The sequence below is a fragment of the Macaca thibetana genome, chromosome 16 (assembly GCF_024542745.1).
Source record: "Macaca thibetana thibetana isolate TM-01 chromosome 16, ASM2454274v1, whole genome shotgun sequence".
Lineage (NCBI taxonomy): Eukaryota > Metazoa > Chordata > Mammalia > Primates > Cercopithecidae > Macaca > Macaca thibetana.
In genome coordinates, this window is record NC_065593.1 from 9,438,842 (window position 1) to 9,465,251 (window position 26,410).

Consider the following 26,410-nt stretch of genomic DNA (forward strand, 5'->3'; position numbering starts at 1 on the left):
GCGGTCTGCATTTGAACACCATGCCTTCGTATTCTGGGTCTCTCCAGAGCACAGTGTTCTCAAACTTGACTGTGTATAAGAATCTCCTGGAGGGTTCATTAAAACAGATTCCTGGGCCCCAGCCCAGAGTTTCAGATTGGGGCCTAAAAATCTGCATTTCTGGCCGGGCACGATGGCTCATGCCTACAATCCCAGCACTTTGGGAGGCTGAGGTGGGCGGATCACGAGGTCAGGAGACGGAGACCATCCTGGCTAACGCGGTCTTCATCTTACTTTAGGCTTGCAGTGAGCCGAGATTGCGCCACTGTACTCCAACCTGGGCTACAGAGCGAGATTCTGTCCCAAAAAAACAAAAAAAATCTGCATTTCTAACAAGTTTCCAGGTGATGCTGCTGCTGCTGGTCCAGGGGCCATATTTGAAGGGGTCTAACATGCAGTTACATTTCAAATCCATATCCCCACCACTTGACACCTGGATTCTTTGAACCCTTGATACTCAAGATTCATGGAGATGTCAAGTGATATCATCTGATTGATGGTGTCATCCCCTTGCCTGAAGACAGCCCGCCAGTGTGTGACCCAGTGTACCTTATCAATTACTTTTACAGCAACGCGCCCTTCTTCATCTTGGAATATTAGGTAACAGTAAACTTGCAGAAGGCTTCCCCACATCTCTTGCCAAAGAAATGTCCTGACCTCTACTCCCCTGGGGTTATCTGGCAACGGAGAGTGGGGTTGCCCTGAGTGGGTATCAGGTGGGAACATTTTACCCACATCAGCATTGCTCCGTAGCCCAACCAGCACCCCACTCCCTTCTGAGTTGCATGCTCTCCCCCCACCAGGTTGCATCAGCTGATTGCGAGGTGGACTGTTATTTTTCCCTCCCTCCTGGGGCAGTACCTGAGTGAAGTTGTCCAGGGCCTTGTGTAGGTTGGCATGCATGCCCGTGGGGGGCTCACTGGTGATCTTAATGGAGTTCTCCAGGATGCCCTGGGGGATGATGTGGCTCTCAGGGGAGGGTGCCGGCTCTGCACTCATGAAGACCCTGAACTCTGGGTGGCTGTTCTCACTGTGCTCCTCCAGCTTCTTCTCCAGGGTGCTGAGCCACTTGGCCACCAGGTGAATGTTCTAGTGGGAAGGAAGGAACCCCCGCCAATACAGGCATCTGCTTAGTTCTGTTAGCAGTAAACAGTTGTCAGGAAGGCAGCCAGAGTGGGGACTGGTCTTAGCATCAAATAATTTTAAAAAATTGTGGTAAGCCATAACATAAAATTTACCACCTCAAACCCTTTTTAAGTGTACAGTTAATGGCGTTACATGCACTCACATGTTGTGCAACTCAATGACTTTTAAAGGCAAAAGTGTCTTAAACCACATCATAGAAAAGAGTTCTGGGATGCCCAGTAGTGAGGACCTCCTAGTATTCTGCAATTAAACTCTATCCCTCACTAGCCTAAGGCTTTTCAGCATAATGTTTGTAAACTTGCCTGTGCATGGGAATAATCTGAAGGGCTTCTTAAAATACAGATTCTTGTGCCCCGGCCCAGAGTTTCAGATTCAGCAGGTCCAGGATGGGGCCTGAGAATGTGCATTTCTAACAAGCTCCCTGGTGATGCAGATGCTGCTGGTCCGGAGACCACAATTTAAGAGTGTAACACGGCCGGGCGCGGTGGCTCACGCCTGCAATCCCAGCACTTTCGGAGGCCGAGGCGGGGGGATCACGAGGTCAAGAGATCGAGACCATCCTGGCTAACACGGTGAAATCCCATCTCTACTAAAAATACAAAACATTATTAGCCGGGTGTGGTGGCGGCGCTTGTAGTCCCAGCTACTCGGGAGGCCGAGGCAGGAGAATGGCGGGATCCCGGGAGGCGGAGCTTGCAGTGAGCCGAGATGGCGCCACCGCACTCCAGCCTGGGCGACAGAGCGAGACTCCATCTCAAAAATAGATAGATAAATAAGTAAATAAAAAATAAAAATAATAATAAAAAAGAATGTAACACATGGTAATGTTCCAAGTCTAACTCCCCATTACCCGACAGCTAGATTACTTGAAACCTTGATGGTACAAATTGGAGCTCATGGATCTACATTGCTGGCAGTACCTGGGAGCTAGCTAGAAATGCAGAAGCTTAGGTTCCGCCCAAACTTACTGAATCAGCGCATTTTAATGAGATCCTCTGGTAATTCGTACGCACGTTAACATTTGAAAGGCACTGATTTAAACTCTTTCCAGCTAGCTTTCCTTAGTCTTCTGTCTCCACTCTCCAAACCAGTCTGTTAATTGTTGCCAAACTTATCTTCCTAAAACACACTGAGGCACTGCTGCTCAAAGACCGAACCAGGCTCTCTACTCTAATCCCAAGCTCCTCCGTCTGGTCTTTGAGCTTGTTTCCTCCCCGACATTTGATTGCTGTCTGTCTATCTGTCAAAACCTACATTTGTTTCTTACCACTGCTTTGCAGAATGCGCCCTTCACTGTAGTTAGGAGAGTCACCTGGCTTCATTGCAATGTGTTTCATTATAATGGATAGATAAAAGCTCCTTGATAAACATTTGAGGAAGTAAGCATGCAAAGCCTTAAATACACAGATCAGAGCTGAGCCCAGCACTTGGTCCACAGTAATTTGGTCTTTTGAGTTCTGCCTTCTCTTCTATAAGAAGAGAAATAACAATAACATCTGCCATACTTATTTCACAGAGTGGCTGCAGATAACCAAAGACATGGATTTGAAAGGGTTTTGTAGGACTGGGTGCGGTGGCTCACAGCTGTAATCCCAGCACTTTGGGAGGCCAAGGCGGATGGATTACTTGAGGCCAGGAGTTTGATACCAGTCTGGCCAACACGGTGAAACCCCGTCTCTACAAAATAAATAAATAAATAAATAAATAAATAAATAAATAAATAAATAAAATAAAAATAAGAAGACAGGGTTTTGTATACCGTAAAATGCGATGTAAGGGATAGTAGTAGTTGTTGAGATGAAAATTGGTTAAATTAAAGAATTTACTTATAATCAAATCAATTGGAGCAGAGTGTTTAGTGGGCTACTTGAGATCCAGGGTTCCTTGTGGCCAGCATCACCAGCAACCCACATGTGGGTAATTTGGCTCCTCCTTTCGAAACTCCAAGTTCTGCTACTGGGCAGGTCTGGCAGAAAGAATGTCTGTTGCTTGTGTATAGAACCCTGGGGTGGATTCAGAGATCCTCGAGGCTGCCCCACTGGGTTGATGGGCTTGGGTTGGAAAACCACCTAACAGCTCCTACAGCCAGGAAGGAAGAGCGGGAAGACTGTGAGCCTTGCTCTGTCACCGAGGACCAGAGAAGCCAACTCTCCCAGAATAGAACCCCTAGCTCATCTGGGTCAGGGTCCTCAGGCAGCATTTCCCAAAAGTGCGCCATGGGATGTTAAAAGAGGTTAGTTAGATCCATAAAGAACGTCTGTGTTCCTGCACACCTACAACCATCTGATCGTCGGCAAACCTGACGAAAACAAGCAATGGCGAAAGGATTCCCTATTTAATAAATGGTGCAGGGAGAACTAGCTATCCATATGCAAACAATTGAAACTAGATTCCTTCTTTATATGTTATAGAAACATTAACTCAAAATGGATTAAAGACTTAAATGTAAAACCCAAAACTAGAAAAAACCTAGAATAAAATCTAGGTAGTATCATTCAGGACATAGGCATGGGCAAAGATTTTATGACAACAATGCTAAAAGCAATTACAACAAAAGCAAAAATTAGCAAATGGGATCTAAAACTAAAGAGCTTCTTCCCAGGAAAATAAACTACCATCAGAGTGAAAAGACAACCTACGGAATGGGAGAAAATGTTTGCAATCTATCCATCTGACACAGGTCCAATGTCCAGAGTCTACGAGGAACTTAAATTTACAAGCAAAAAACAAACAACCTCATTAAAAAATAGGCAAAGAACATGAACTGACACTTCTCAAAAGAAGATATTCATTGCGGTCAACAAACATATGAAAAGAAGCTCAACATTGCTGATCATTAGAGAAATGCAAATCAGAACCACAATGAGATACCATCTCGCGCCAGTCAGAACGCGGATTATTAAAAAGTCAAGAAACAACAGATGCTGGTAAAGTTTCAGAGAAAAAGGAGCTCTTTCATGCTGTTGGTGGGACTGTAAATTAGTTCAACCATTGTGGAAGATATAGAAGCAGAAATACCATTTGACCTACCAATCCCATTACTGGGTATAAGCCCAAAGGAATATAAATCATTTTATTATAAAGATACATGCATACGTATGTTCATGGCAGCACTATTCACAGTAGCAAAGACTTGGAATCAACCCAAATGCTCATCAATGATAGACTAGATAAAGCAAATGTAGTACATATATACCATGGAATACTATGCAGCCATAAAAAGGAACAAGATCATGTCCTCTGCAGGGAAATGAATGGATCTGGAAGGCGTTACCCTCAGCAAACTAATGGGAGAACAGAAAACCAAACACTGCATGTTCTCACTTATAAGGGGGAGCTGAACAATGAGAACACATGGACACATGGGGTAGGGAACAAATACACTGAGGCCTGTTGCGGGATGTGGGAGAGGGAGAGCATCAGGAAGAATGGCTAACGGATGCTGGGCTTAATACTGAGGTGATGGTTGATCTGTGCAGCAAACCACCATGGCACACGTTTACCTATGGAACAAACCTGCACATCCTGCACATGTACCACAGAACTCAAAATAAAAGTTGAAGAAGAAAAAAAAAAAAGAAGGTCTGTGTTCAATGGAATTTGGGAAATACTGGATGGAATAAGATTTCTATACCAAAGGATTCTCAGAACCATTATCCTATTGATATCATTGAAAATATCCTTGCCGGGTGCAGTGGCTCACACCAGCACTTTGGGAGGCCGAGCACTCCCAGCACTTTGGGAGGCCGAGGCAGACAGATCACGGGGTCAAGAGATCGAGACCATCCTGGCTAACACGATGAAACTCCGTCTCTACTAAAAATACAAAAAATTAGCCAGGCATGGTGGCGGGTGCCTGTAGTCCCAGCTACTTGGTAGGCTGAGGCAGGAGAATGGCGTGAACCTGAGAGGCGGAGCTTGCAGCAAGCCGAGGTGACACCACTGCACTCCATCCAGCCTGGGCCACAGGGCGAGACTCTGTCTCAAAAAAAAAAAAAAAAAAAAAAAAAATCCTTAAAAGGAATTTGTATGTAGTATTTTCCAATGTTTGAAATAGGAATTTAAGTGTATTCCTCCCCCACTCTTTTTTTTTCAGATAATCTCTCAGGTTTACAGGTCGGGAAACATTGCTGGGTAGGATTCCAGTCCAGTCTGGTTCAGTATGTCAGGAAATTCTTAGAACCAGGTAGCTGTGATTCCTACAAGAGATTTAACAAACCAGTGAGGATCTTTCGTTTCTGATAGCACTTTACAGTTTGGACAGATGATGTCTATTCAATACTCCAATGCTTTATTCAGGGGGAAAGGCAGGCCTCCAGACTGTTTGGCACAATTTTCCTTTGGAAATGTCCAATCACCAGGAAATAAAGAGGGAATACTGAGTTCAGTGTTGGAGAGCTCCGAGCAACCACATCAGTACAAGATTTTGGTGCCCTGCAAGGCCAGTAGGTGCTGGGGGGCAATGGGTGCAGCAGAGGCAGCACCACAGTCTCAGAAACAGACTCTGATGTCCATGACAAGTGCCTGGGTTCCCAGCACTGGTGTCCGGAGAGGTCTCTTGGCGAATGTGCCTGAGAGGGTGGGGAGGTCATATCTTCAAGCACTGTGCTGACCCATGAGGGAGGAAGGAGGAAACTCAGCTGTTACTATCTTTTCTCCTGAACTTCCTGATGTTTCTGGAAAAGGAGGCCCTGGAGGGGCAGATCTCTCAGTTGCTAGGCTCCAAATAAATAATAGAATAATTAAGGACAAAGACCCAGCAGCAAGATGTGATGTCACCAGTAATTAGGAGATGGGGGAGGTTCATGGCAGTGAAAGCCAGGAAGAATGGGAGTGACTGGCTTTTGCATTTATTCTTTTTTAAATTTCCTCATGGATTCCTTGACCCACCAGCCTTTTGTTTCAGTGTCTGCTATGTTCAAGGCAGTAGGCTCGGTGATAAAAGGTAAAGAAGGAACATCTCTTTACCTAAAAAGTTTAGTGGAGAATACAATCATAAAATAAATCATGTCAACATAGCAATGGAGCTCTAATAGAAGATTCCAAAATGTTCTAGGAGAAAAGAGGAGCAAGCTGTGCATTCTGCCACAACTCCAGCATCTATACAAGTGGCATAAAAGAGGAATAGGCAAGCAGGCCCTCATAGATGGATCTGAAAAGGTTTTGTGTACTGTAAAATGCTATGTAAGAGTTAGTAGTAGTTAGGCTGGGTGCAGTGGCTCACGCCTGTAATCCCAGCACTTTGGGAGGCTGACACAGGTAGATCACTTGAGGTCTGGAGTTCGAGACAAGCCTGGCCAACATGGTGAAACCCTGTCTCTACTAAAAAGACAAAAATTAGCTGGGCGTGATGGTGTGCTCCTGTAATCCCAGCTCCTCAGGAGGCTGAGGCAGGAGAATAGCTTGAACCCGGGAGGCGGAGGTTGCAGTGAGCCAAGATTGCGCCATTGCACTCCAGCCTGGCAACACAGCAAGACTCCATCTCAAAAAAAAGAGTTAGTAGTAATTGCTGAAATGAAAATTGGTTAAATGAAATAATTTAAAGGGGGTTAAATAAAATGTAATAGGGGTTAATAGAGAGGGCTAAATTCTTTAACCCTCTCTTCTGATAGAAGAGAGGTAGGCTTTTTTTCCTTGTAACTGTTTGGTGAAATTATCCATAGTAGGGGTTCCAGATTTCCAAACACCAACATGAGCTCTCAGTGAAGAGGCTAAGGTTGCTCCCATATCCTAGTCATGCCCGTGACAAAGAGCATATGACACACAGCCCAACAGAAAGGCACAGCAGAGGAACGTGCCATGAAATTCACAGGAAGAAACCAGCTGTTGAAAGCATCCAGCTGCCAGGGCCTTCAACGTAAATGCTAACTTCCTGAATGCCTATCAGAGTGGGAATCTGTTCCTTTTATAAGCAGAGCTATTTAAACTAGAGAGAGTGGCAGAGCAGGTGAGGGGAGAAGGATTGTTCCCGGATGTGGTCTGGGGAAGAGAACATATGAGTGAGGAGAACTGGCAAGAGAGAAGATGAAGAAATGAAGGAGACAAGAGTGTGAAAGGACAGGTGGGGAGAAGCTAAGAGTGGATGGAGATGCCCAGTGAGCGTGGGATGAGGCAAGTATGGGTCGAGATAACCACAGGGTAGAGGAACATACCTGCAAAATAACCCAGTGACCTTTCTTGGCAGCGAGGTCCAGCGCAGCCTCAGCCACCACTTCCTGTCCTTGCCCCAAAGACACGTTGTGAAAGTTCTGATTGTTGAAGGTGTATCCAAGTTTTCTTCCTGCAAGGGGGATGGAGTCGTCGTTATTATTTCTTGGGTCTAATGATGGATGTTTGACGTTCATAAAGAAATGCACACGCTCAGATCACCTCTCAAACACAGGCATGCCCGAATCTATAACCCAAGCCTCATATACTGACCCTTTTCCTTCACAGGAGGCTACTTCTTCTAGCTTTTGGTTCTCATATAAAAGGAAGCACTTGAGCCGGGCGTGGTGGCTCATGCCTGTAATTCTAGCACTTTGGGAGGCGGAGGCGGGTGGATGACCTGAGGTCAGGAGATCGAGACCAGCCTGGCCAACACAGTGAAACCCCATCTCTACTAAAACTACAAAAAATTAGCTGGGCATGGTGGGAGGCGCCTGTAATCCCAGCTACTTGGGAGGCTGAGGCAGGAGAATCACTTGAACCCGGGAGGCGGAGGTTGCAGTAAGCCGAGATCATGCCATTGCACTCCAGCTTGGGCAACAAGAGTGAAACTCTGTCTCAAAAAAAAAAGAGGAAGCACTTGTTCAGACCAAAATCACTTCACTCTTCCCTCTGCACTTAATTCCCAAAGAGGGGTAGGATTGCTGATGCTATTCTTTACGTGTCTTATCTGCAGACCAGACATTGATCCACGATTCTAGGGAGTGCTGATGAGAGAAGGGTGGAAGAGTAGCAAGCATGTGGGTGTGGTCCTTTGTGGCTTGCCTTGTCCTCTGAATAAATGTTGTGTCTTCTCTGGATCTTTACTGGGAGGTGTGGCCAGTAGGGGCAGGATTCAGGGAGTTCTGGCTTCCTGTACTTTTTGCCCTATTAACTTCCTCTCCTATCATTCCTAACACATAGAAGAGTGTTATCTCATCATTTTGCACGAATTAGAGTGAAGAGGGGCAAGACACAAAGCTGTTTAGTTGTGTAGGTGTGAGTTTTCTGTTGGATGTATATCAGGGTTGCTGGTGTTGCAGATGGATTAAGGAATGACCATACACACAAACGTGGTAGCCATACCATTGGAGCAAGGCCAATGGGCTTCAGCTGTTCTCCAAGCCCAAGGGAAACAACCCAAAGAAATGATCCTAATACAGAGAATATTAGCTCTTGGCACAATCCAATAAAGTGGAGAGAAATTACATAATATTCTTTAGATAAAAGAAACATAAAAATGTATAATGCCATGAAGGAATCACTAAGCAACGTTTCTAGCAAGGTGAAGTAGACAAAAGGGGAGAAATGGAAAAAGAGGAACAATAAAAATCCATACTTAAAAAAAATTTAGTTTCTGAGGAACTAAAACTGAACATGTAGTTTGATACGTGTGCAAGAAAATTTTTGGAAATAAGGGTTAATATTGAATATTTCTTTTAAATATAAAAAGTGTATAGACTGTCATTGAAATGTACAGGACAATGCAAGATGATGGCTTTTTTTGTAGTAAGAAATAGATATTGGAGACTTAACTGAGATGAACCCAAGAAACACCGTTATTAAATTATAAATCTTAGTTGGCAAAACATTTGATGTCAGCTTTGGAAGTGGGGAGATAAACAATTCATTCCAGAGAAAATACCAGGATAAAAAGTGTGGGGATTTTTAGATGTCTTCTGTGACATTTCTGCTCACAAAAGGGCCTGTTTATTTTGTTTATTAGCAACAGAAGGATATGGGCAAAGAGGTTATTTAATAAAGATTAGTTTGAAAACTCCAGACTGGAGGGATCATCCTGGGCAAAGCTTAGCACTGCAGAGCCCGGCTGGGATCAGTCTGCATTAATTTGGGCTTGAGGCATGACAATGAGGCGGAAAAGAAAGAAATGGATCTTGGAAACATTGAGAAGGGGAAAAATGGATGGGATTCTCACAGACTGAACACTCAGCCAAAGGTGGCCGCATCCCATGTGACCCTCATGGGTGCGGAGGTAACCTTGTGAGGTCTTTCCCTTTGCAACTGTGAGGCTCTTAGATGGCTTGTTGGGCCTTGAGCAAGTCCCTCCAGTTTCTCAGGATTTCACCTTCAGATTGTTCTATGTTGGTGCTTCCATGCCTCCACCCCTACTGCTTGTGACTCATCTCTCCATTTCTGACTTTCCTTCCAGCTCTACATATGGTGGTGTCACCTGGAACTGTGCCCCACTGTCAACCTCTTTTAACATCTTTACAGTGTGTGTCACCGACCTCTAGTCTCTCTGAGGACAGTGCAACTTCAACAGTCCTCTCCCTAGTTCCATACCCGTATGGTGCTGGCGTTGGAAGGGGAACATTTTTTCTAGTGTTTTCTTGCTACCTGGAGGCTATTTCTTCTCTGCCCTCATAAAAACAAAACAAAACAAAATGAAACAACAACAAAAACACTTTTCTTTTCTTTTCTTTTCTTTTTTTTCACCCAGGCTGGAATGCAGTGGCACGATCTCATGTCACTGCAACCTCCACCTCCCAGATTCAAGCAATCCTCCTGCCTTAGCCTCTCAAGTAGCTGGGATAACACCCAGGCTGGAGTGCAGTGGCACAATCTCACCTCACTGCACTCTCCACCTCCCAGATTCAAGCAATCCTCCTGCCTCAGCCTCCCGAGTAGCTGGGATTACAGGTGCCCGCCACCACACCTGACTAATTTTTGTATTTTTAGTAGAGACAAGGTTTCACCATGTTGGCCAGGCTGGTGTCAAGCTTCTGACCTCAAGTGATCCACCCACCTTGGCCTCCCAAAGTGCTGGGATTATAGGCGTGAGTCACTGCGCTCGACCAAAAGTCCCTTTCTCACTGAAAGCGCATGTCATCTGGTTTTATAATTTACTGACTTTTATGTTCTCTGCCTTCTACCAACTTTTCAGTGAGTCTCATTTGTATTAGGGGCTTTGGAACTTGGTTCCTGTTTCATTATCATGTTGGTAAACTCTAATGTCACTATGGATGACTCAGACAACAGCCAGACTCATGCTTCCTCATCTTTCTTTTTTTCTTTTCTTTTCTTTTTTTTGAGATAGAGTCTCGCTCTGTCACCCAGGCTGGAGTGCAATGGCGCGATCTCGGCTCACTGCAAACTCTGCCTCCCAGGTTCAAGCAATTCTCTTGCCTCAGCCTCCTGAGTAGCTGGGATTACAGGTGCCCACCACCATGCCTGGTAAATTTGTGTATTTTTAGTAGAGACAGGGTTTCTCCATGTTGGCCAGGCTGGTCTCAAACTCCTGACCTTGTGATTCCCCTGCCTCGGCCTCCCAAAGTGCTGTGATTACAGGCATGAGCCACCGTCCCCGTCCTCATCTTCCTTATCTTGAAAGAACTTAACTCCGGCCATAATCACAGCACTTTGGGAGGCCGAGGCGGGCGGATCACCTGAGGTCGGGAGTTCAAGGCCAGCCTGACCAACATGGAGAAACTCCATTTCTACTAAAAATACAAAAGTAGCCAGGCATGGTGGCGCATGCCTGTAATCCCAGCTACTGAGGAGGCTGAGGCAGGAGAATTGCTTGAACCCGGGAGGCGGAGGTTGTGGTGAGCCGAGATCGTGCCATTGCACTCCAGCCTGGGCCACAAGAGCAAAACTCCATCTCAAAAAAAAAAAAAAAAAAAAAAGAAAGAAAGAAAGAACTTAACTCCATTTCATTTCTGCTGCCAACTCCCAGTGGCCACACCCAGGGCTCTCCCATCATGAGGATCTGTCCTGTGTCTGAAACGTGATTCTTCCAAGTCCACTCATGACTTTTACTTCCTACTTCCCAGATTTTTACCTTCTTATTTCTTCCCCATCTATTTTTCTACTTCAGTGAAATGTTGAGTCCTTTGGTCCCTTCATTTTTTTCTAATTTCACCTTTACCTCCTCTTATTTTAATATGGACCCAATAATCCTTAATTTGAGCCAAAATCCTCAACTTCATTGCCTCCTTCTACTTCCGCACTGACTACTCAACTTTCTAAGACCCCAACTCTGAGTTTAAGTGTTAATGAAAGGGGTAATTCACATGTTTGGTGAATTGGCACCATCACAAGCTTGTGATTTTCAATTTCGAAGCGATTTGGTACTCTTTCAATGTGTCCAGAAGCCGGCTGTGTTACCCATTTCCCTCTGTCATTATGTCTCCTAATGGATCTCTCTTCTTATGCTCAGCAGTTTGCTCTACTAATTCCCTGAAAAAACGTACGCCTTCTGGTGGACACTCCTCCATTTACTGCCATTTTGTCTGCATCTCTGTACACCGCCCTCTCAATGGAAAAGATGTCCTCCTCCCTTCCTGCCTGTCACTTTATCTGTCATTTAAATCCCACCTCTTTTTGTATCTTTATTACTATTATCATTTTATTTTTTAAGACGGAGTTTTTCTCTTGTCACCCGGGTTGGAGTGCAGTGGCACGATCTCGGCTCACTGCAACCTCCTCCTCCTGGGTTCAAGTGATTCTCCTGTGTGTCAGCCTCCCAAGTAGCTGGGATTACAGGCACGCGCCACCACTCCCGGCTAATTTTTGTATTTTTAGTAGAGATGGGGTTTCACCATGTTGGCCAGGCTGGTCTCAGACTCCCGACCTCCAGTGATCCACCTGCCTCGGCCTCCCAAAGTGCTGGGATTACAGGCATGAGCCACTGCGCCCGGCCCTCTTTTTGTATCTTTAACCTTTATCTCTATTCACTCTTCTGCTCCCCAGCACATCCACAAATCAGTTTCACTCATCACAAAAAAACAATACTCCATGAATCCTGAATCCTCTCTCTAAAGACTATACTTGCCTCAGCTTATCTATCTTTTACTTGCCTTTTAAAGAAAAGAGGGTTAGGTGTGGTGGCTCATGCCTAGAATCCCAGCACTTTGGGAGGTTGAGGTGGGCAGGTTGCTTGAGCTGAGGAGTTCAAGACCAGCCTGGGCAGCACAGTGAGACCCCATCTCTACAAAAAATACAAAAAAATTAGCCAGGCATAGTGGCATATGCCTATAGTCCAGCTACTCAGGAGGCTGAGGCGGGAGGATCACTTGAACCTGGGAGGCAGAGGTTACAATGAGCCAAGATTGTGCCACTGCACTCCAGCCTGGGCAACACAGTGAGATCCTGTCTCAAACAAACAAACAAACAAACAAAAAACCCAACCAAATACAAGAAAACAGAATGGGGCCAGGAACAATGAAAATGAGGCCCAAAGCAAAATTTCGATAATCGGCTGCAAAGACACTGAATGGAAAACCGTTTCTTTGAACATATCTGGTAGCAGGCCTACAAAAATCTCAGAACATTGGAGAGAAAAGGAGACAGTAGAAGGCAAAGGCGGGATACACAGCTTCTTTCTGATCAGAAAATGGAAAGACAGAACTCATTTTGTTAAAGTCAGGTAACTGGGCAAAGAAGGACGGAGACCAAGCGAGATCATGCTGCAGACAAGTGAAAGAAAGACCAGAGAAGATGCTGGCGTCAGGGTAGGAAGGGGAGGGCCGAGGAGGAGACTGTTCTTTGAGAGGATGTGACAAAAAGATGTGAAGGAAGGGCAAACTGAGCTGCCCCAAAGAACAGATGCACCATCATCAACATCGTAATGCCATGCAATGCTACTGTACTCTCGGCTTTTCAAAGCCTTTTCATATCTGAGATTTTGTTTTTATCTTCCCAGTAACCCAAGGAGGCAGGTATCATGCGTGACTGAGAACAAGGGGGAAGTAGATGAAGCAAAAGCAGAAATAAACAAGCAAATAAGGAAGTGTGACTCCTTTAGAGAAAAAGATGATGAGAAAAGAGAGGCGAGTACAGTGAAAGCTCTGTTAAAGGCTTAATCAGAGATGGCAAGAAGGAAAGCAGTGAGGGTGGATAGTGGTAGCTTTTGTGTTAAAATAGAGGCCAGCCGTGCGTGGTGGCTCATGCCTGTAATCCCAGCACTTTGGGAGGCTGAGGCAGGTGGATCACCTGAGGTCAGAAGTCCCAAACCAGCCTGGCCAACATGGTGAAATCCCGTCTCTACTAAAAATACACAAATTAGCCAGGCATGGTGGTGGGCGCCTGTAATCCCAGCTACTTGGGAGGCTGAGGCAGGAGAATCACTTGAACCCCGGAGGTGGAGGTTGCAGAGAGCTGAGATCGTGCCATTGCACTCCAGCCTGGGCGACAAGAGCAAAACTCCGTCTCAAACAAACAAACAAACAAACAAAAAAAAAAGAAAAACGAAAACAGAGGCCAAGAAGAGTGGATGGAATTTCCCCCTTCCTCACTCCATCCTTGCTTCTCCTCCTCTCTTCTTTCTCCACTTTCCTTTCCTTCCCCTCCTCCTCCCTCACAATTGTTGAAGAATAATAATCCTGGAGGAGACCGAGTGCCACAAAAGTGCCTACAAATTATAGATTCCTAATCAAGGGAATTATTAATTGGCCAATGGATAAACTTCAGGGTCTGAAGAAATGCTCAAAATTGTATACAGAATGTTGTGTGTCTGTGGGTATGTGCACTTTTTTTTGGGAGTGGAGGAAGGACAAAGGAACAAATCTTGAATCTGAATCTAGGGGTTTTAAAACTCTACCCAATATTAAGAACAGCCTTGTTGAAGCAAAAGAATACATAAATGGAGTAAAGAACTTAAATCAAATATCCAAAGAGGGGAAATGATTCCAAGCTTTTTAAGAGTCTAAATGGAGGAAGACAGTGCACTGTGTGATACACAGACTCTGCACAAGCAATAAAACAGTAAGTTTACTTAATAAACTGGGGCTTGGGGACATGGGGAAAGTGTTTAGATCAGCCATGTGGATTCCAGATTTGAGACTAGGAGCCCATCAGGCAAGCTGATTAGATTCAAGATGTGGGAAATGTGGATGTCACCAGAATATATGTCCTAAATAGGTGAATTAGAACATAAATCAAAGCACCAAGAAGGCAGGGAGGAAGGAAGAGACAGAGAGAGAGGCACAGGTGCCTAAGTAATCTCTAGTTGATGAACAGCAATATTGCTTCTGGTAAGAAAATATCCATTAAGATTAAGCCAAGGGCAGGGCTGAGATAACTTATTCTGAGACAAACAACGCATAGAAATCAGGGAAGGGTCAGTTTGCCTGAGATGACAGGAAGCTGCAAACTACATGATGGAGTAGTTGGAGGTCAGTTGGCTAAGAACAATAGGAAATTGCTCATAAACAGGGGATATGAAAGCTTCCAAAAGGGAAAATACTGAATAAAAATGAGGAAACTAAATTTATCTGTATAAAAGGAACAAAGCCTCCAGGGGACAGAAGGAACACAGATTATAAAGTGTGAAAGTCAGGAATAACTTAGCTCTGATAACAGTTCTGCTAACATTAATTCATTCATTTGTTAGTTCATTCAACAATACTTCTCTGTGCTAGTTACGCTATTAGGCAGTGGTAAAAAAAAAATGAACAAGATGACATGATCATCAAGGATGTTAGTGACAAGCAGGTAAGCAAAACATAAGTTACAATTATAATAAAATGAATACATTAAAATTGTATTAAATGCTCTCAAGCAAATATATAGAGTGCTGTAAGAATCTCTAGTTGGGAATCAAATGGTCTTCCAGGGAGGCCAGAAATGGCTGGTAATTTGCAGGATGAGTAGGCATTGGATGGTTGAAAATATTTCAGATGAAAGGAACAATTTGTGCCAATGTCTTAGGTTAGGAAGGCTCATGGTGTGACAGGATCTAACAGCTGGACAGAAAAGCCATGCCATGCAAGCCACACAGATCATATTAATATTGGACTATACCAATGGGAAGTCACTAGAAAGTTTTTTTTTTGTTTGTTTTGTTTGTGTGTGTGTGTGTTTGTTTGTTTTTGAGACAGAGTCTCGCTATGTCGCCAGGTTGAAGTGCAGTGGCGCGATCTTGGCTCACTGCAACCTCCGTCTCCCAGGTTCAGGCGAGTCTCCTGCCTCAGCCTCCTGAGTAGCTGGGCCTACAGGGGCACACCACCATGTCCGGCTAATTTTTGTAGTTTTAGTAGAGATGGGGTTTCAGCATGTTGGACAGGTTGGTATCGATCTCTTGACCTTATGATCTGCCTGCCTCGGCCTCCCAAAGTGCTGGGATTACAGGTGTGAGCCACTGCGCCTGGCCGGGAAGTCACTAGAAAGTTGTAAGTAGAAGAGTGATACAATCACATTTGAGATTCAGCAACATGACTCTGGCTGCAGAATGGCAAGGGTTTGCAGAGGGAGAAGAGTGGAGATGAGCTAGGAGGCTAGTGTAATAGGCCAGATGAAAAACTATAGTGATTCAGACTAGGATGGTAATCATGAAAATAGAGACAATTAGATGGATTTGAAGCATATTTAGGAGGTGGAATCAATAGAATTAAATGTGGTGTAGGTGGTGGAAGAGGTGTCTAGGATGACTGACACCCAGGTTTCTGGCATGAGAAACTTGGTAAATGGTGGTGGCATTTACTAAATATAACAGAAAAATGTTTAGAGCTCAAAGGTTTTAGTGACTCTTCCACTTGAAATGACAGGCTGACTGCTCAACAGATAAATAAAAAGGACCCACAACTGGGCACAGCTTATGAAATTTCAGAACACAAGGTAGAGAGATTATTCTAAAGTTTTCAGGGAATAAAAACAGGTCACCAACAAAGAAACAAAGAAAGAATATAATTTCACTGGCATATGATATCTCATGAACAAAACTGGCCTCTAGAAGATAACAGAATCATGTATCCAAAGTTCTGATAAAAACTATTTTGGATCTTGAAAAACCATCAAACAACTATATGAGCAAAATTAAAGCATTTTAAGACACCCAAGGATTCCGAATTTTTACTTCTCATGTCTTTCCTGATAATTTATGCCAGCAAAATAAAAAATTGAAAATAAAAGACATGGGATATAAAGACAGTAGAACTAATTTAGAATATAAAGAAAATAGGTCCCAGGATGCTAGCTTCCTAGAAGGCTGAAATACAATTTATCTATATTAGAAGAAGATGTCAGTGAGCTCCAGGAAGAGTGCCTTCAAGAATAAAGTGCAGTCTTTCAATACATAGAACGAATAAAAAGGTAGTCAGAATGATAAGTGAGGCATTTAGTTCTTCTCCCAAGATAAATAAAAGGCAACTTGCAACTCCAAAGAAAACTAAAAGCTACCAAAATTATCATCATTTATAAAGCAAACTGAAATTTGACATGTTTTGAACCTCTATGCTAAGAACATTCTTCTTTTAGAGACCTCCTAGAGATTTTAGGATATACATGCTGTTTATTGGCTTTCAGCTTTAAAAATTAACTCATAAACTAGGCATGCATGAAATTAATGATGTAACAGAGTACAATGAATATGCATTCATTCTTGACTATGCAAAAATAAAGACATAGCTGACACAAGCTTTAGCTTACCTAGAAAGTCAAAAGAATTATCTAAAATTTATGGAATAAGAAATTGTTTTTCTAACAGCATTTAGTTATAACATATCCAATAAATGATCTAAATACTGTAAAATAGATACCAAAATTTAGGAGGTGTTTATCAACAAGTTATATAACTTTGATGAAATGGAAAAAGTCCTAGGAAGAAATAAATTACTGTAACTAACTCAAAGAGAAATAAAAACTTTGAGTAAATATATAACTAGTAAAGATAAATTGAACTAATAATTTAAAAACTTGCTACTCAAAAAAACTCAGCTCCAGATGGCTTCATCACTGAATTCTACCAAACATTCATGAGAATTAATACCAATACTTTACAAAATCTTTCTTTTTTATTTTCTTTCTTTCTTTCTTTTTTTTTTTTGAGACAGTCTTGCTCTGTTGCCCAGGCTGGAGTGCAGTGGTGTGATCTTGGCTCACTGCAACCTCTGCCCACCTGGTTCAAGCAATTCTCCTGCCTCAGCCTCCTAAGTAGCTGGGATTACAGGCATGTGCCACCACACCTGGCTAATTTTTGTGTTTTTAGTAGAGACAGGGTTTCACCATGTTGACCAGGCTGGTCTTGAACTCCTGACCTCAGGTGGTCTGCCCGCCTTGGCCTCCCCAAAGTGCCAGGATTACAGGTGTGAACCGCTGCACCCAGCCTACAAAATCTTTCAAAAAATAAAAAATAAAAGCACAGGGAATACTTCCCAAATAATTCTGATGTATAGATTATTAGCATTATTCTGATACCAAAAACAGACAAGGACATTGCAAAGAAAGAAAACAACAGGTTAATATACCTTGTGAATATACATGTAAATATTCTCAACAAAATGTTAGCAAATTGAATCTAGTAATACATAAAAAGAATTATATACTAGTACTGATTGAGATCGTAGGAATGCAAGGTTGGTTTAACTTCTAAAAATCAATAACATAATATGCAATATTAATAGAATAAAGAAAAAACTATCTTATTACTACAAAAAATGCAGAAAAAGCATTTGACAAAACCCAACAACTTTTCACAACAAAGCAGAACTCAACAAACTAGGAATAGAAGGCAACTTGCTCAATCCAATAAAGGACATCTACAAAAAAATCCACTGCTAATATCATACTTAATGGTAAAGACTGAATTTTTTTCCCCTTAGATCAGAAACAAGACAAGGATGTCTGAACTTGCTACTTCTACCTAACAGTGTACTGAAAATTCTAGCCAGGGTAATTAGGTAAAAAGAAATAAGAACATATGAGGATAGCACTTTAGGAGGCCAAGGTGGGCAGGTCATGAAGTCAAGAGATCAAGACCATCCTGCCAACATGGTGAAACACCATCTGTACTAAAAAAATACAAAAATTAGCTGGGCATGGTGGCATGTGCCGGTAGTCCCAGCTACTCGGGAGGCTGAGGCAGGAGAATCACTTGAACCTGGGAGGTGGAAGTTGCAGTGAGCCGAGATTGCACCACTGCACTCCAGCCTGGTGACAGAGTGAGACTCCATCTCAAAAAAAAAAAAAAAAAAAAAAAAAAAAGAACATGTGTGGATAAAACAGGAAGAAACACAAATATCTGAATTTGCAGATAACATGGTTTTGTATCTGGAAAATCCTAAGAAATTCACTAAAAAGAATTATTAGAACTAACAAGAAAGTTCAGCAAGTTTAAAGAAGATCAGTGTGTAAAGAGAAGCTGAAATTAAGGAAACAATTTCATTTACAACAGATTCTAAAAGAAAAAAGTCTTGGAGATACATTTAATAAAAGAAAAGCAAGACTTGTACACTCAAAACAACAAAACATAGTTAAAAGAGCTTAAAGAAAGCTAAATAAATGGCAAGACAATCCATGTTCACTGATCAGACTTACATTGTTAAGATGGCAATACTCTCTAAATGTACCTGCATATTCAGTGCAGTCCTTACTGAAATTCAAGCTGCATTTATTATTTTGGCAGACATTTATAAGCTAATCCTAAAATTTATATGAAAATGTAAGATGACAGCAAGAATGAGGGAAACAAACAAAAACAACAACAAAAAAGAAAATGTAAGAGACCCAGAGTAGCAAAAACAATCATGAAAAGAACAAAGCTGAAGAACTCATACTTCCTGATTTCAAAACATACTACAAAGCTATAGTCATTGAGACTGTTATTTGGCATACAGATAGACATATAGATCAATGGAATAGAAATAATAGTCCAGAAATAAGCTCTTACATTGATGGTCTACTTTTGATGAGGGTTCCAACATCGTTTAACCAGGAAAGAACAGTCTTTTCAACAAATGGAGCAGGCACAATTGGATATCTACATGTCAAGTGACAAAGCTGGACCCTTTCCTTACATAAACATTAACTCAAAGTGGATTATAGACCTAAACATAATAACAAAAAATAAAAATCTTAGAAGAAAACAAAGGAGAGTAAATCTTTGTGACCTTAGGTTAGCAATGGTTTTTCAGATATAATATTAAAATGCAAGTGGCCAAAGGAAAAAATAGATAAATTGCATTTAAACATAAAAACTTTTCTGCTTCAAAGAATACCATTAAAAAATCAAACAGAAAACCCAAAGAATGGGAGAAAATATTTGGAAATCATATATCTAACAAGAAACTTGTATATAGAATTTATAAAGAACTCTTATAACTCAACAATAAAAAGACAAGTAACCCAATTTTAAAAATGGGATTAGAATAGACATTTCTCCAAATAAGATGGAGAAATGCCCAATAGGTACATAAAAAGGACACTTACCATCATTTGGGAAATGCAAATCCAAACCACAGTGAGCTACCACTGCATACCCACTATGGTGGCTCTAATCATAAGATGGATAATAAGTGTTGGTGAAGACCTGGGGAAACTGGAATTTGAATATTGCTGTTGGGATTGTGAAATGGTGCATCTGTTTTGGAAAACAGTCTGGCAGTTCCTCAGAGTTAAACATGAAGTTACCACCTGACCCAGCGATTCTACTCCCAGGTATATACTCAAGAGAACTGAAACTCATGTTCACACAAAAACTTGTACATGAATGTTCATAGAAGCATCATTTATAGCAGCCAAAAGATGAAATATCCCAAATGTCCATCAACAGATGAATAGACAGGTAAAATGTGGTTCAGCTATACAATGGAATATTACCCATCCATAAGAAAGAATGTAATTCTGATACATGATACTACATGGTTGAACCTTGAAAATATTATGCTAAATGAAAGAAGCTCATCACAAGAAAGCACATTGTATATGATTTCATTTATATGAAATATCCAGAATAGGCACATATTTAGAGACAGAAAGTAAACTGATGGCTGACTCAGCCTGGGGAGGTGGTGAGATGCCATGGAAAATGATTGCTAGTGGACGTAGGGTTTCGAAAAAAGAGTTTCAAAAATTAGCATATGGTGATGGCCACACAGCCTTATGAATATCCTAAAATGCTTTGAATTGCACACTTTAAATGGGTGAATTGTATGCTTTGTGAATTATATCTCAGTGCAGCTGTTGAAAAATTTGGGAGCACGAGGAGAGTCTTGGTGGGCAGCAGCGTGTCTCATTTGTACCTGTGGGATGTTTGTTGATGGAGGAATTTGGATGATGTCATGGAGGGGCAAATGCCACTGAAAGATTTTTATTCCTTACATTTCCTGAGAGCAGGGGATGCACCATATATGCAAAGCCACATGGGGGAGCACCAGGTTGGTCAAGAGGCAGGAAGGAGCAAGGGGAAATCGTAGGCCAGGGTCTTTATTGGGGTTTTCCCTGAGAAACACAAGGCAAGGCAGGGGAAACAGTTCAAGACTGGCTAATTTGAGTAATTCTCGTGGTTTGGGGTCACAGGGACTGTCCTTACTAGTCTGGTATCTGGCTCCGGGTTGATTTAGACCAGTGGGGATGTTGGCTTGGTACGTGAGTTAGATAAAGGGGATGATTGGGAGTGTGGGCTCTGGATGGTTATTTTGCTTACAAAAGGCGTATTCCCAGGTGAGCCTTTTGTGGTCGCTAAGAACTGGCTAGCTTTGGGAGCAGCAGTCCCTCTCCAGTCGGTGAGGCCACAAATGCCAGAGCATCAAGACTATAGTTAACAATAACATATTATACAGATTCAAGTAGCTAGAAGGTGGATATAGAATGTTCCCAACACAAGGAAATGATTAAATGTTTGAGTTGGTGGATATGCTAATATATGGAGCATAAGTAATTCCATCTTAGTAAATGACTCCATCTTACATTTTAAAAGGCATCGTACCAACAGGGACCAGATGTTTGCCTAATCAGTAGAGACTGCATCCAACCAGATAAGGACATAACCAGGCACACTTTCCCACTATCAGTCCTCACCAGAGGACTTCACCAGCTCAAAACAGCCATCTTGACAGACACTGGTCTTGCTGTTAATTGTGATAAACACCCGGCATTCTCGAAGGCTCTACCCACATCCAAGACTCTTCCTTATGGTTCATTAAAGGACTGCCCAGACCAGGACAGGAGATTCTTTTTGTCCACGTTGCTCTCCTTGGACTGTTTCATGAACCCATTTTCCTACCCCCTTTCTCTGGATGCTAGATGTTACTTCGTGTGATGTGGAATGTTTAATCTATAACATTTATATTGATTTAGTATACCATTAGGTAGGGTTTGCAATATCGACTGACTTCTGGAATGGCTTGAGCCTGTGTCCCTACAGCTCTGACTACCGCGTAAATGGGAAATACTAAGAAGAATTACCTCCTTGGGAACTCCATAAAGCTGTGGCTTTTATGATTGGAATAGCATCAGTAAAAGACTGATACTGTAGAAAGACACAAATGTCCATGGACCTGGTTATGTCTGACTTTGTACTGCTCACGATACTAATCAACCTGATTTCACAACTACGTATTATGTGAATGGAAACTTCACTATGTGTCTCATTGGTATGTACAATTATTATTTGTCAATTAAAAAATTTGTTTTAGAAGAATACATAAAAAGAGAGTACAGTAGACCCTTGAACAACACAGGCTTGAATTGTGTGGGTCCACTTATACTTGGATTTTTTTCAACCAAACTCAGATGAAAATACAGCAGTATTTGAGAGATGTGAAGCCTGCATATACAAATGGCAGGGCCGATGACAGGACTTGGATATGCAAGGACTGGAACCAATACTTCCCAGTCCCCGCGGCATATATGTGGAGGGAAGACTGTGTAGCTAATGCATTTGGCCCTGTGATGCCTCAGTGCCAAACAGACACATACAGAATCTAAGACGACACAGAGAGAACACAGTGGATGCTAAATCCTTGTTTTTCATATCAGGAATAGATACTTTAAAACTGCTAAATACAAAAATGGTGATATAAGGTTATTATTAGGAAATGAAAAGTAATTCTCAAAAGAACTAAATTCAGAAATGGACACAAGCACAGGGCCTGGGAAGGGGGACTGGATATCGGGAGGGCTGCAGCTGGGGGCTGTTACTTTTCATTTTTAATTCTTTTCTATTACTGATTTTATTATGCACATTTTATTCATTTTTTAGGGCCTAGTTAGCTTTATCTCTCCTCCCCCGAGGCACAAAGCATATGCTGTTCGTTCTTTTCATTCCATAATCAATACTAGACATTAAAACCAAAAATAAAATCCTAAGCCTCCCAGCCGTTCTGAATGGACCCTTTTCTCAGCAAAGGACATTCCAAAATTAACCTGCAAAACTAGTTCAGGCCATGATGGGAAGGGGGTGTCAGACATGCCTCATTATACCCTCCTTTCTTTTGGATTTACTGAAGACAGACTCTTTTTTTTTTTTTTTTGAGACAGAGTTTTGCTCTTATTGCCCAGGCTGGAGTGCAGTCTTGGCTCACTGCAACCTCTGTCTCATGGGTACAAGTGATTCTCCTGCCTCAGCCTCCCGAGTAGCTGGGATTATAGGCATGCACTACCATGTCCGGCTAATTTTGTATTTTTAGTAGAGACGGGGTTTCTCCATGTTGGTCAGGCTGGTCTCGAACTCCTGACCTCAGGTGATCCGCCTGCCTTGGCCTGCCAAAGTTTTGGGATTATAGGTGTGAGCCACCGCGCACGGCCAGGACAGACTCTTTAAGTCTGATAAGAAAAGCTTACAATCTATTCTCTCTGAAGCCTGCTACTTGGAGGCTTCACCTGCCTGATAAAACCTTGGTCTCCACCACCCCTTATCTTTTCTTTTTTTCTGGTTTTGAAGTTGGACATGCTGAATATTCTTTTTTTTGTTTCTTTAACTCTATTTTAAGTTCAGTGGTAGATGGGCAGGATGTGCAGGTTTGTTACATAGGTAAACACGTGCCATGGTGGTTTGTTGCACAGATCATCCCAGCACCTCAGTATTAAGCCCAGCATCCATTAAGCTATTCCTCCTGATGCTCTTCCTCCCCCACCCCCTCTGCAGGCCCCAGTGTGTGTTCTTCCCTTCCTTGTACTCATGTGTTTTCATCACTCGGCTCCCACTTTAAGTGAGAACATTGGGTGTTTGGTTTTCTGTTCCTGCATTAGTTAGTGGAGGATAATGGCTTCCAACTCCATTCATGTCCCTGAAAAGGACATGATCTCATTCCTTTCTATGGCTGCATAGTATTCCATGGTATATATGTGCCACATTTTCTTTCTTTCTTTTTTTTTTTTGAGACAGAGTCTTGCTCTTGTCACCCAGGCTGGAGTGCAGCAATGTGGTCTTGGTTCCCTGCAACCTCTGCCTCCCAGGTTCAAGCGATTCTCCTGCCTCAGCTTCCTGAGTAGCTAAGATTCCAGGCGCCTGCTACCATGCCCAGCTAATTTTTGTGATTTTGGTAGAGATGGGGTTTCACCATGTTGGCCAGGCTGGTCTCGAACTCCTGACCTCAGGTGACTCACCCACCTCGGCCTCCCAAAGTGCTGGGATTACAGGGGTCAGCCACCGTGCCTGGCCAAACCACATTTTCTTTATCCAGTCTATCATTAATGGGAATTTAGGTTGATTCCATGTCTTTGCTATTGTGAATAGTGCTACAGCAAACACATACATGTGTGTATCCTTATGATGTTAATAGAATAATTTCTATTCCTTTGGGTGTATAACCAGTAATGGGATTGCTGTGTCGAATGGCATTTCTCCCTCTAGGTCTTTGAGGAATCGCCACACTGTGGGGCCCTGTGGAAGGATCATACTAGTGTTCCAGAAAGATTCCTCTGGCTAAGATAAGGGGATGGGTGAGGAGGAGTGGAGGGGATGAGGCCTCCTCATGAAACTGAGACTGTGAGTTCTGCCTTTTACAGCCCAGAGTGGCTCTTTCTCTCCCTGGTGGGTGATCTTCTGATTTTATTTCAGCAATGACCCTGACTTCTGTATGTTTTGCAGTGTTGCGTATTTGAAGCTTGAATCCAGAAGAGATAAATCAGTAGACCCCAAAAATGAAAGTGCACGGGACAACTGCAGCCCTGGCTCCAAGAGGAAGCCTTTCTCACCTTGACTTTCTACATCCTTCAGTGGGTCCACCCCTGGAGACAGGATAAAAAACATGGGAGTGGCTGGTCCCGATTCTTCCAACGAATTTGCAAAATCTAGCGCTCTTCCCACTACGTATTTGCTTCCTAACTTCTCTTCAATGAAATCTCTGCCAGAAAAAAAAACACACATATATTTATACATATATAGCAGCCACAAAATGGTAACATTTGAGAAATGGAGGCCTCTAGAAATGAAAGAACATGCTCAAGGTCATGGGCTAGGTAGTTATAGAGCTGGGACTGGTTCCAAGTTCACTGCTTATTAAGTCAACACACAACCTTGGGCTGCTAGTTGCCGAGCTGCTCACCTGGATCTGGGCTCCCTCTGAAGCCCCATCCAGGCAGGCCATTGCTGACTCCCTCTGGGGAGCCTGGTGGATTCTCACATCACCCCACCCATGAGGACACTGTTAGCGGCAGTGCCTTCAGAAAGCTGGTAAGCTAAATCCTCCATATGTTCTCTCCCTGCTATCTCCCACCCTTGCCCAAGATTTAAAGCCCTACAGTACACTATTCTCTCTCTCTCTTTTTTTTTTTTTTGAGATAGATTCTCGCTCTGTCCCCAGGCTGGAGTGCAGTGGCACAATCTCGGCTCACTGCAACCTCTGCCTCCTGGGTTCAAGCGATTCCCCTGCCTCAGCCTCCCTAGTAGCTGGGACTATAGGCACCCGCCACCACACCCAGCTAATTTTTTTTTTTTTTTGTATTTTAGTAGAGATGGGGTTTCACCATGTTGGCCAGGATGATCTCGATATCCTGACCTCATGATCCACGTGCCTCAGCCTCCCAAAGTGTTGGGATTACAGGCGTGAGCCAACGCACCCAGCCTATTCTTTCATGTTTTATTATTCTCTCTCCTTTCGTCTTACTCCACTTACCAGTGTTCCTGTCCAAAGTGTCACATTTTATGCTGAACAAATCTTCATAGCTATAACCACTTGTTGAACGTCTGACCCAGTTCCTGGTCTTAACAGATTTGCACTCTCCCCCAGGAATACTATTTTCCCTGTAGCCTTCTTGACTGGGCTCATTCTCCTACACCTGCCTTAGAATTGGCACGCGGACTCAGGGTCCAGCTCACTGCCCGCTACTGTTTTCAAGCCATTCCCTCCTGACTCTTTTATTTATTTATTTATTTATTTCTGAGACAGAGTCTCGCTCTGTCGCCCAGGCTGGAGTGCAGCAGCGTGATCTTGGCTCACTGCAACCTCCGCCTCCCAGGTTCAAGTGATTCTCCTGCCTCAGCCTCCTGAGCAGCTGGCACTACAGGCGCATGCCACTATGCCCAGCTAATTTTTGTATTATTAGTAGAGACGGGGTTTCACCATGTTGGCCAGGCTGGTCTCGAACCCCTGACCTCGTGATCCTCCCGCCTCAGCCTGACAAAGTGCTGGGATGACAGGCGTGAGCCACTGTGCCTGGCCCCTCCCCATTCTTGTGGCTCCTCAGAGGCTCATTTCCCCTGGTTGTGTCACCACTGCCCCTGTACATCAGTGTCATCTGTTCCCCTTCAGTCACTCTCCTCTTGCACTGACTTTTTCTCTTTCAGCCTGGGTGACATCAACATCCATGTGGACAATCCTGGAGATTCTTAGTGACCTCAGCTCAAGTGATTTTTGTTTCTTCCTCCTTTAGTAACCTAATTCTATGGCCACACGCTCATCGCTGCCATTATTTGGGAACTTGTTAAATGTCAGGAAACATAAATGGGAACATCCCACTCTTTGACCAAAGTCTTTTATCCTTAGCAATCTAACCTGACTTCACCTATTCTTTGCCCGTACTGGGGCCACTATGAATGGAGGAATTTCAGTATCTTGGCCTCCCTGGTATTTTTCCTTCTTTCTTTTTTTTTCTTTTTTTTTTTTTTCTTGAGACGGAGTCTCCCTCTGTTGCCCAGGCTGGAGTGCGGTGGTGCAATCTCGGCTCACTGCAACCTCTGCCTCCCAGGTTCAAGCAATTCTCCTGTTTCAGCCTCCTGAGTAGCTGGGAGTACAGGAATGTGTCACAACGCCCAGCTAATTTTTTTTGTATTTTTAGTAGAGATGGGGTTTCACCATGTTGGCCAGGCTGGTCTCAAACTCCTGACCTTAAGTGATCTGCTGCCTTGACCTCCCAAAGT

At 43.1% G+C, this 26,410-nt stretch overlaps 1 protein-coding gene across 3 annotated transcripts in view; it reads right to left on the reverse strand.

Moving 5' to 3' along the window:
• DNAH9 (dynein axonemal heavy chain 9) overlaps positions 1 to 26,410 on the reverse strand; it is a 378,056-nt gene that overhangs the window by 40,959 nt on the left and 310,687 nt on the right. For all 3 annotated transcript variants that reach the window (XM_050764993.1, XM_050764994.1, XM_050764995.1), the window contains 3 exons: positions 24,247 to 24,395; positions 7,338 to 7,465; positions 901 to 1,128 (listed from right to left, as the gene is read on the reverse strand). In XM_050764993.1, the coding sequence (XP_050620950.1) occupies positions 901 to 1,128; positions 7,338 to 7,465; positions 24,247 to 24,395 (505 nt within the window). The remainder of the gene's footprint in view (positions 1 to 900; positions 1,129 to 7,337; positions 7,466 to 24,246; positions 24,396 to 26,410) is intronic.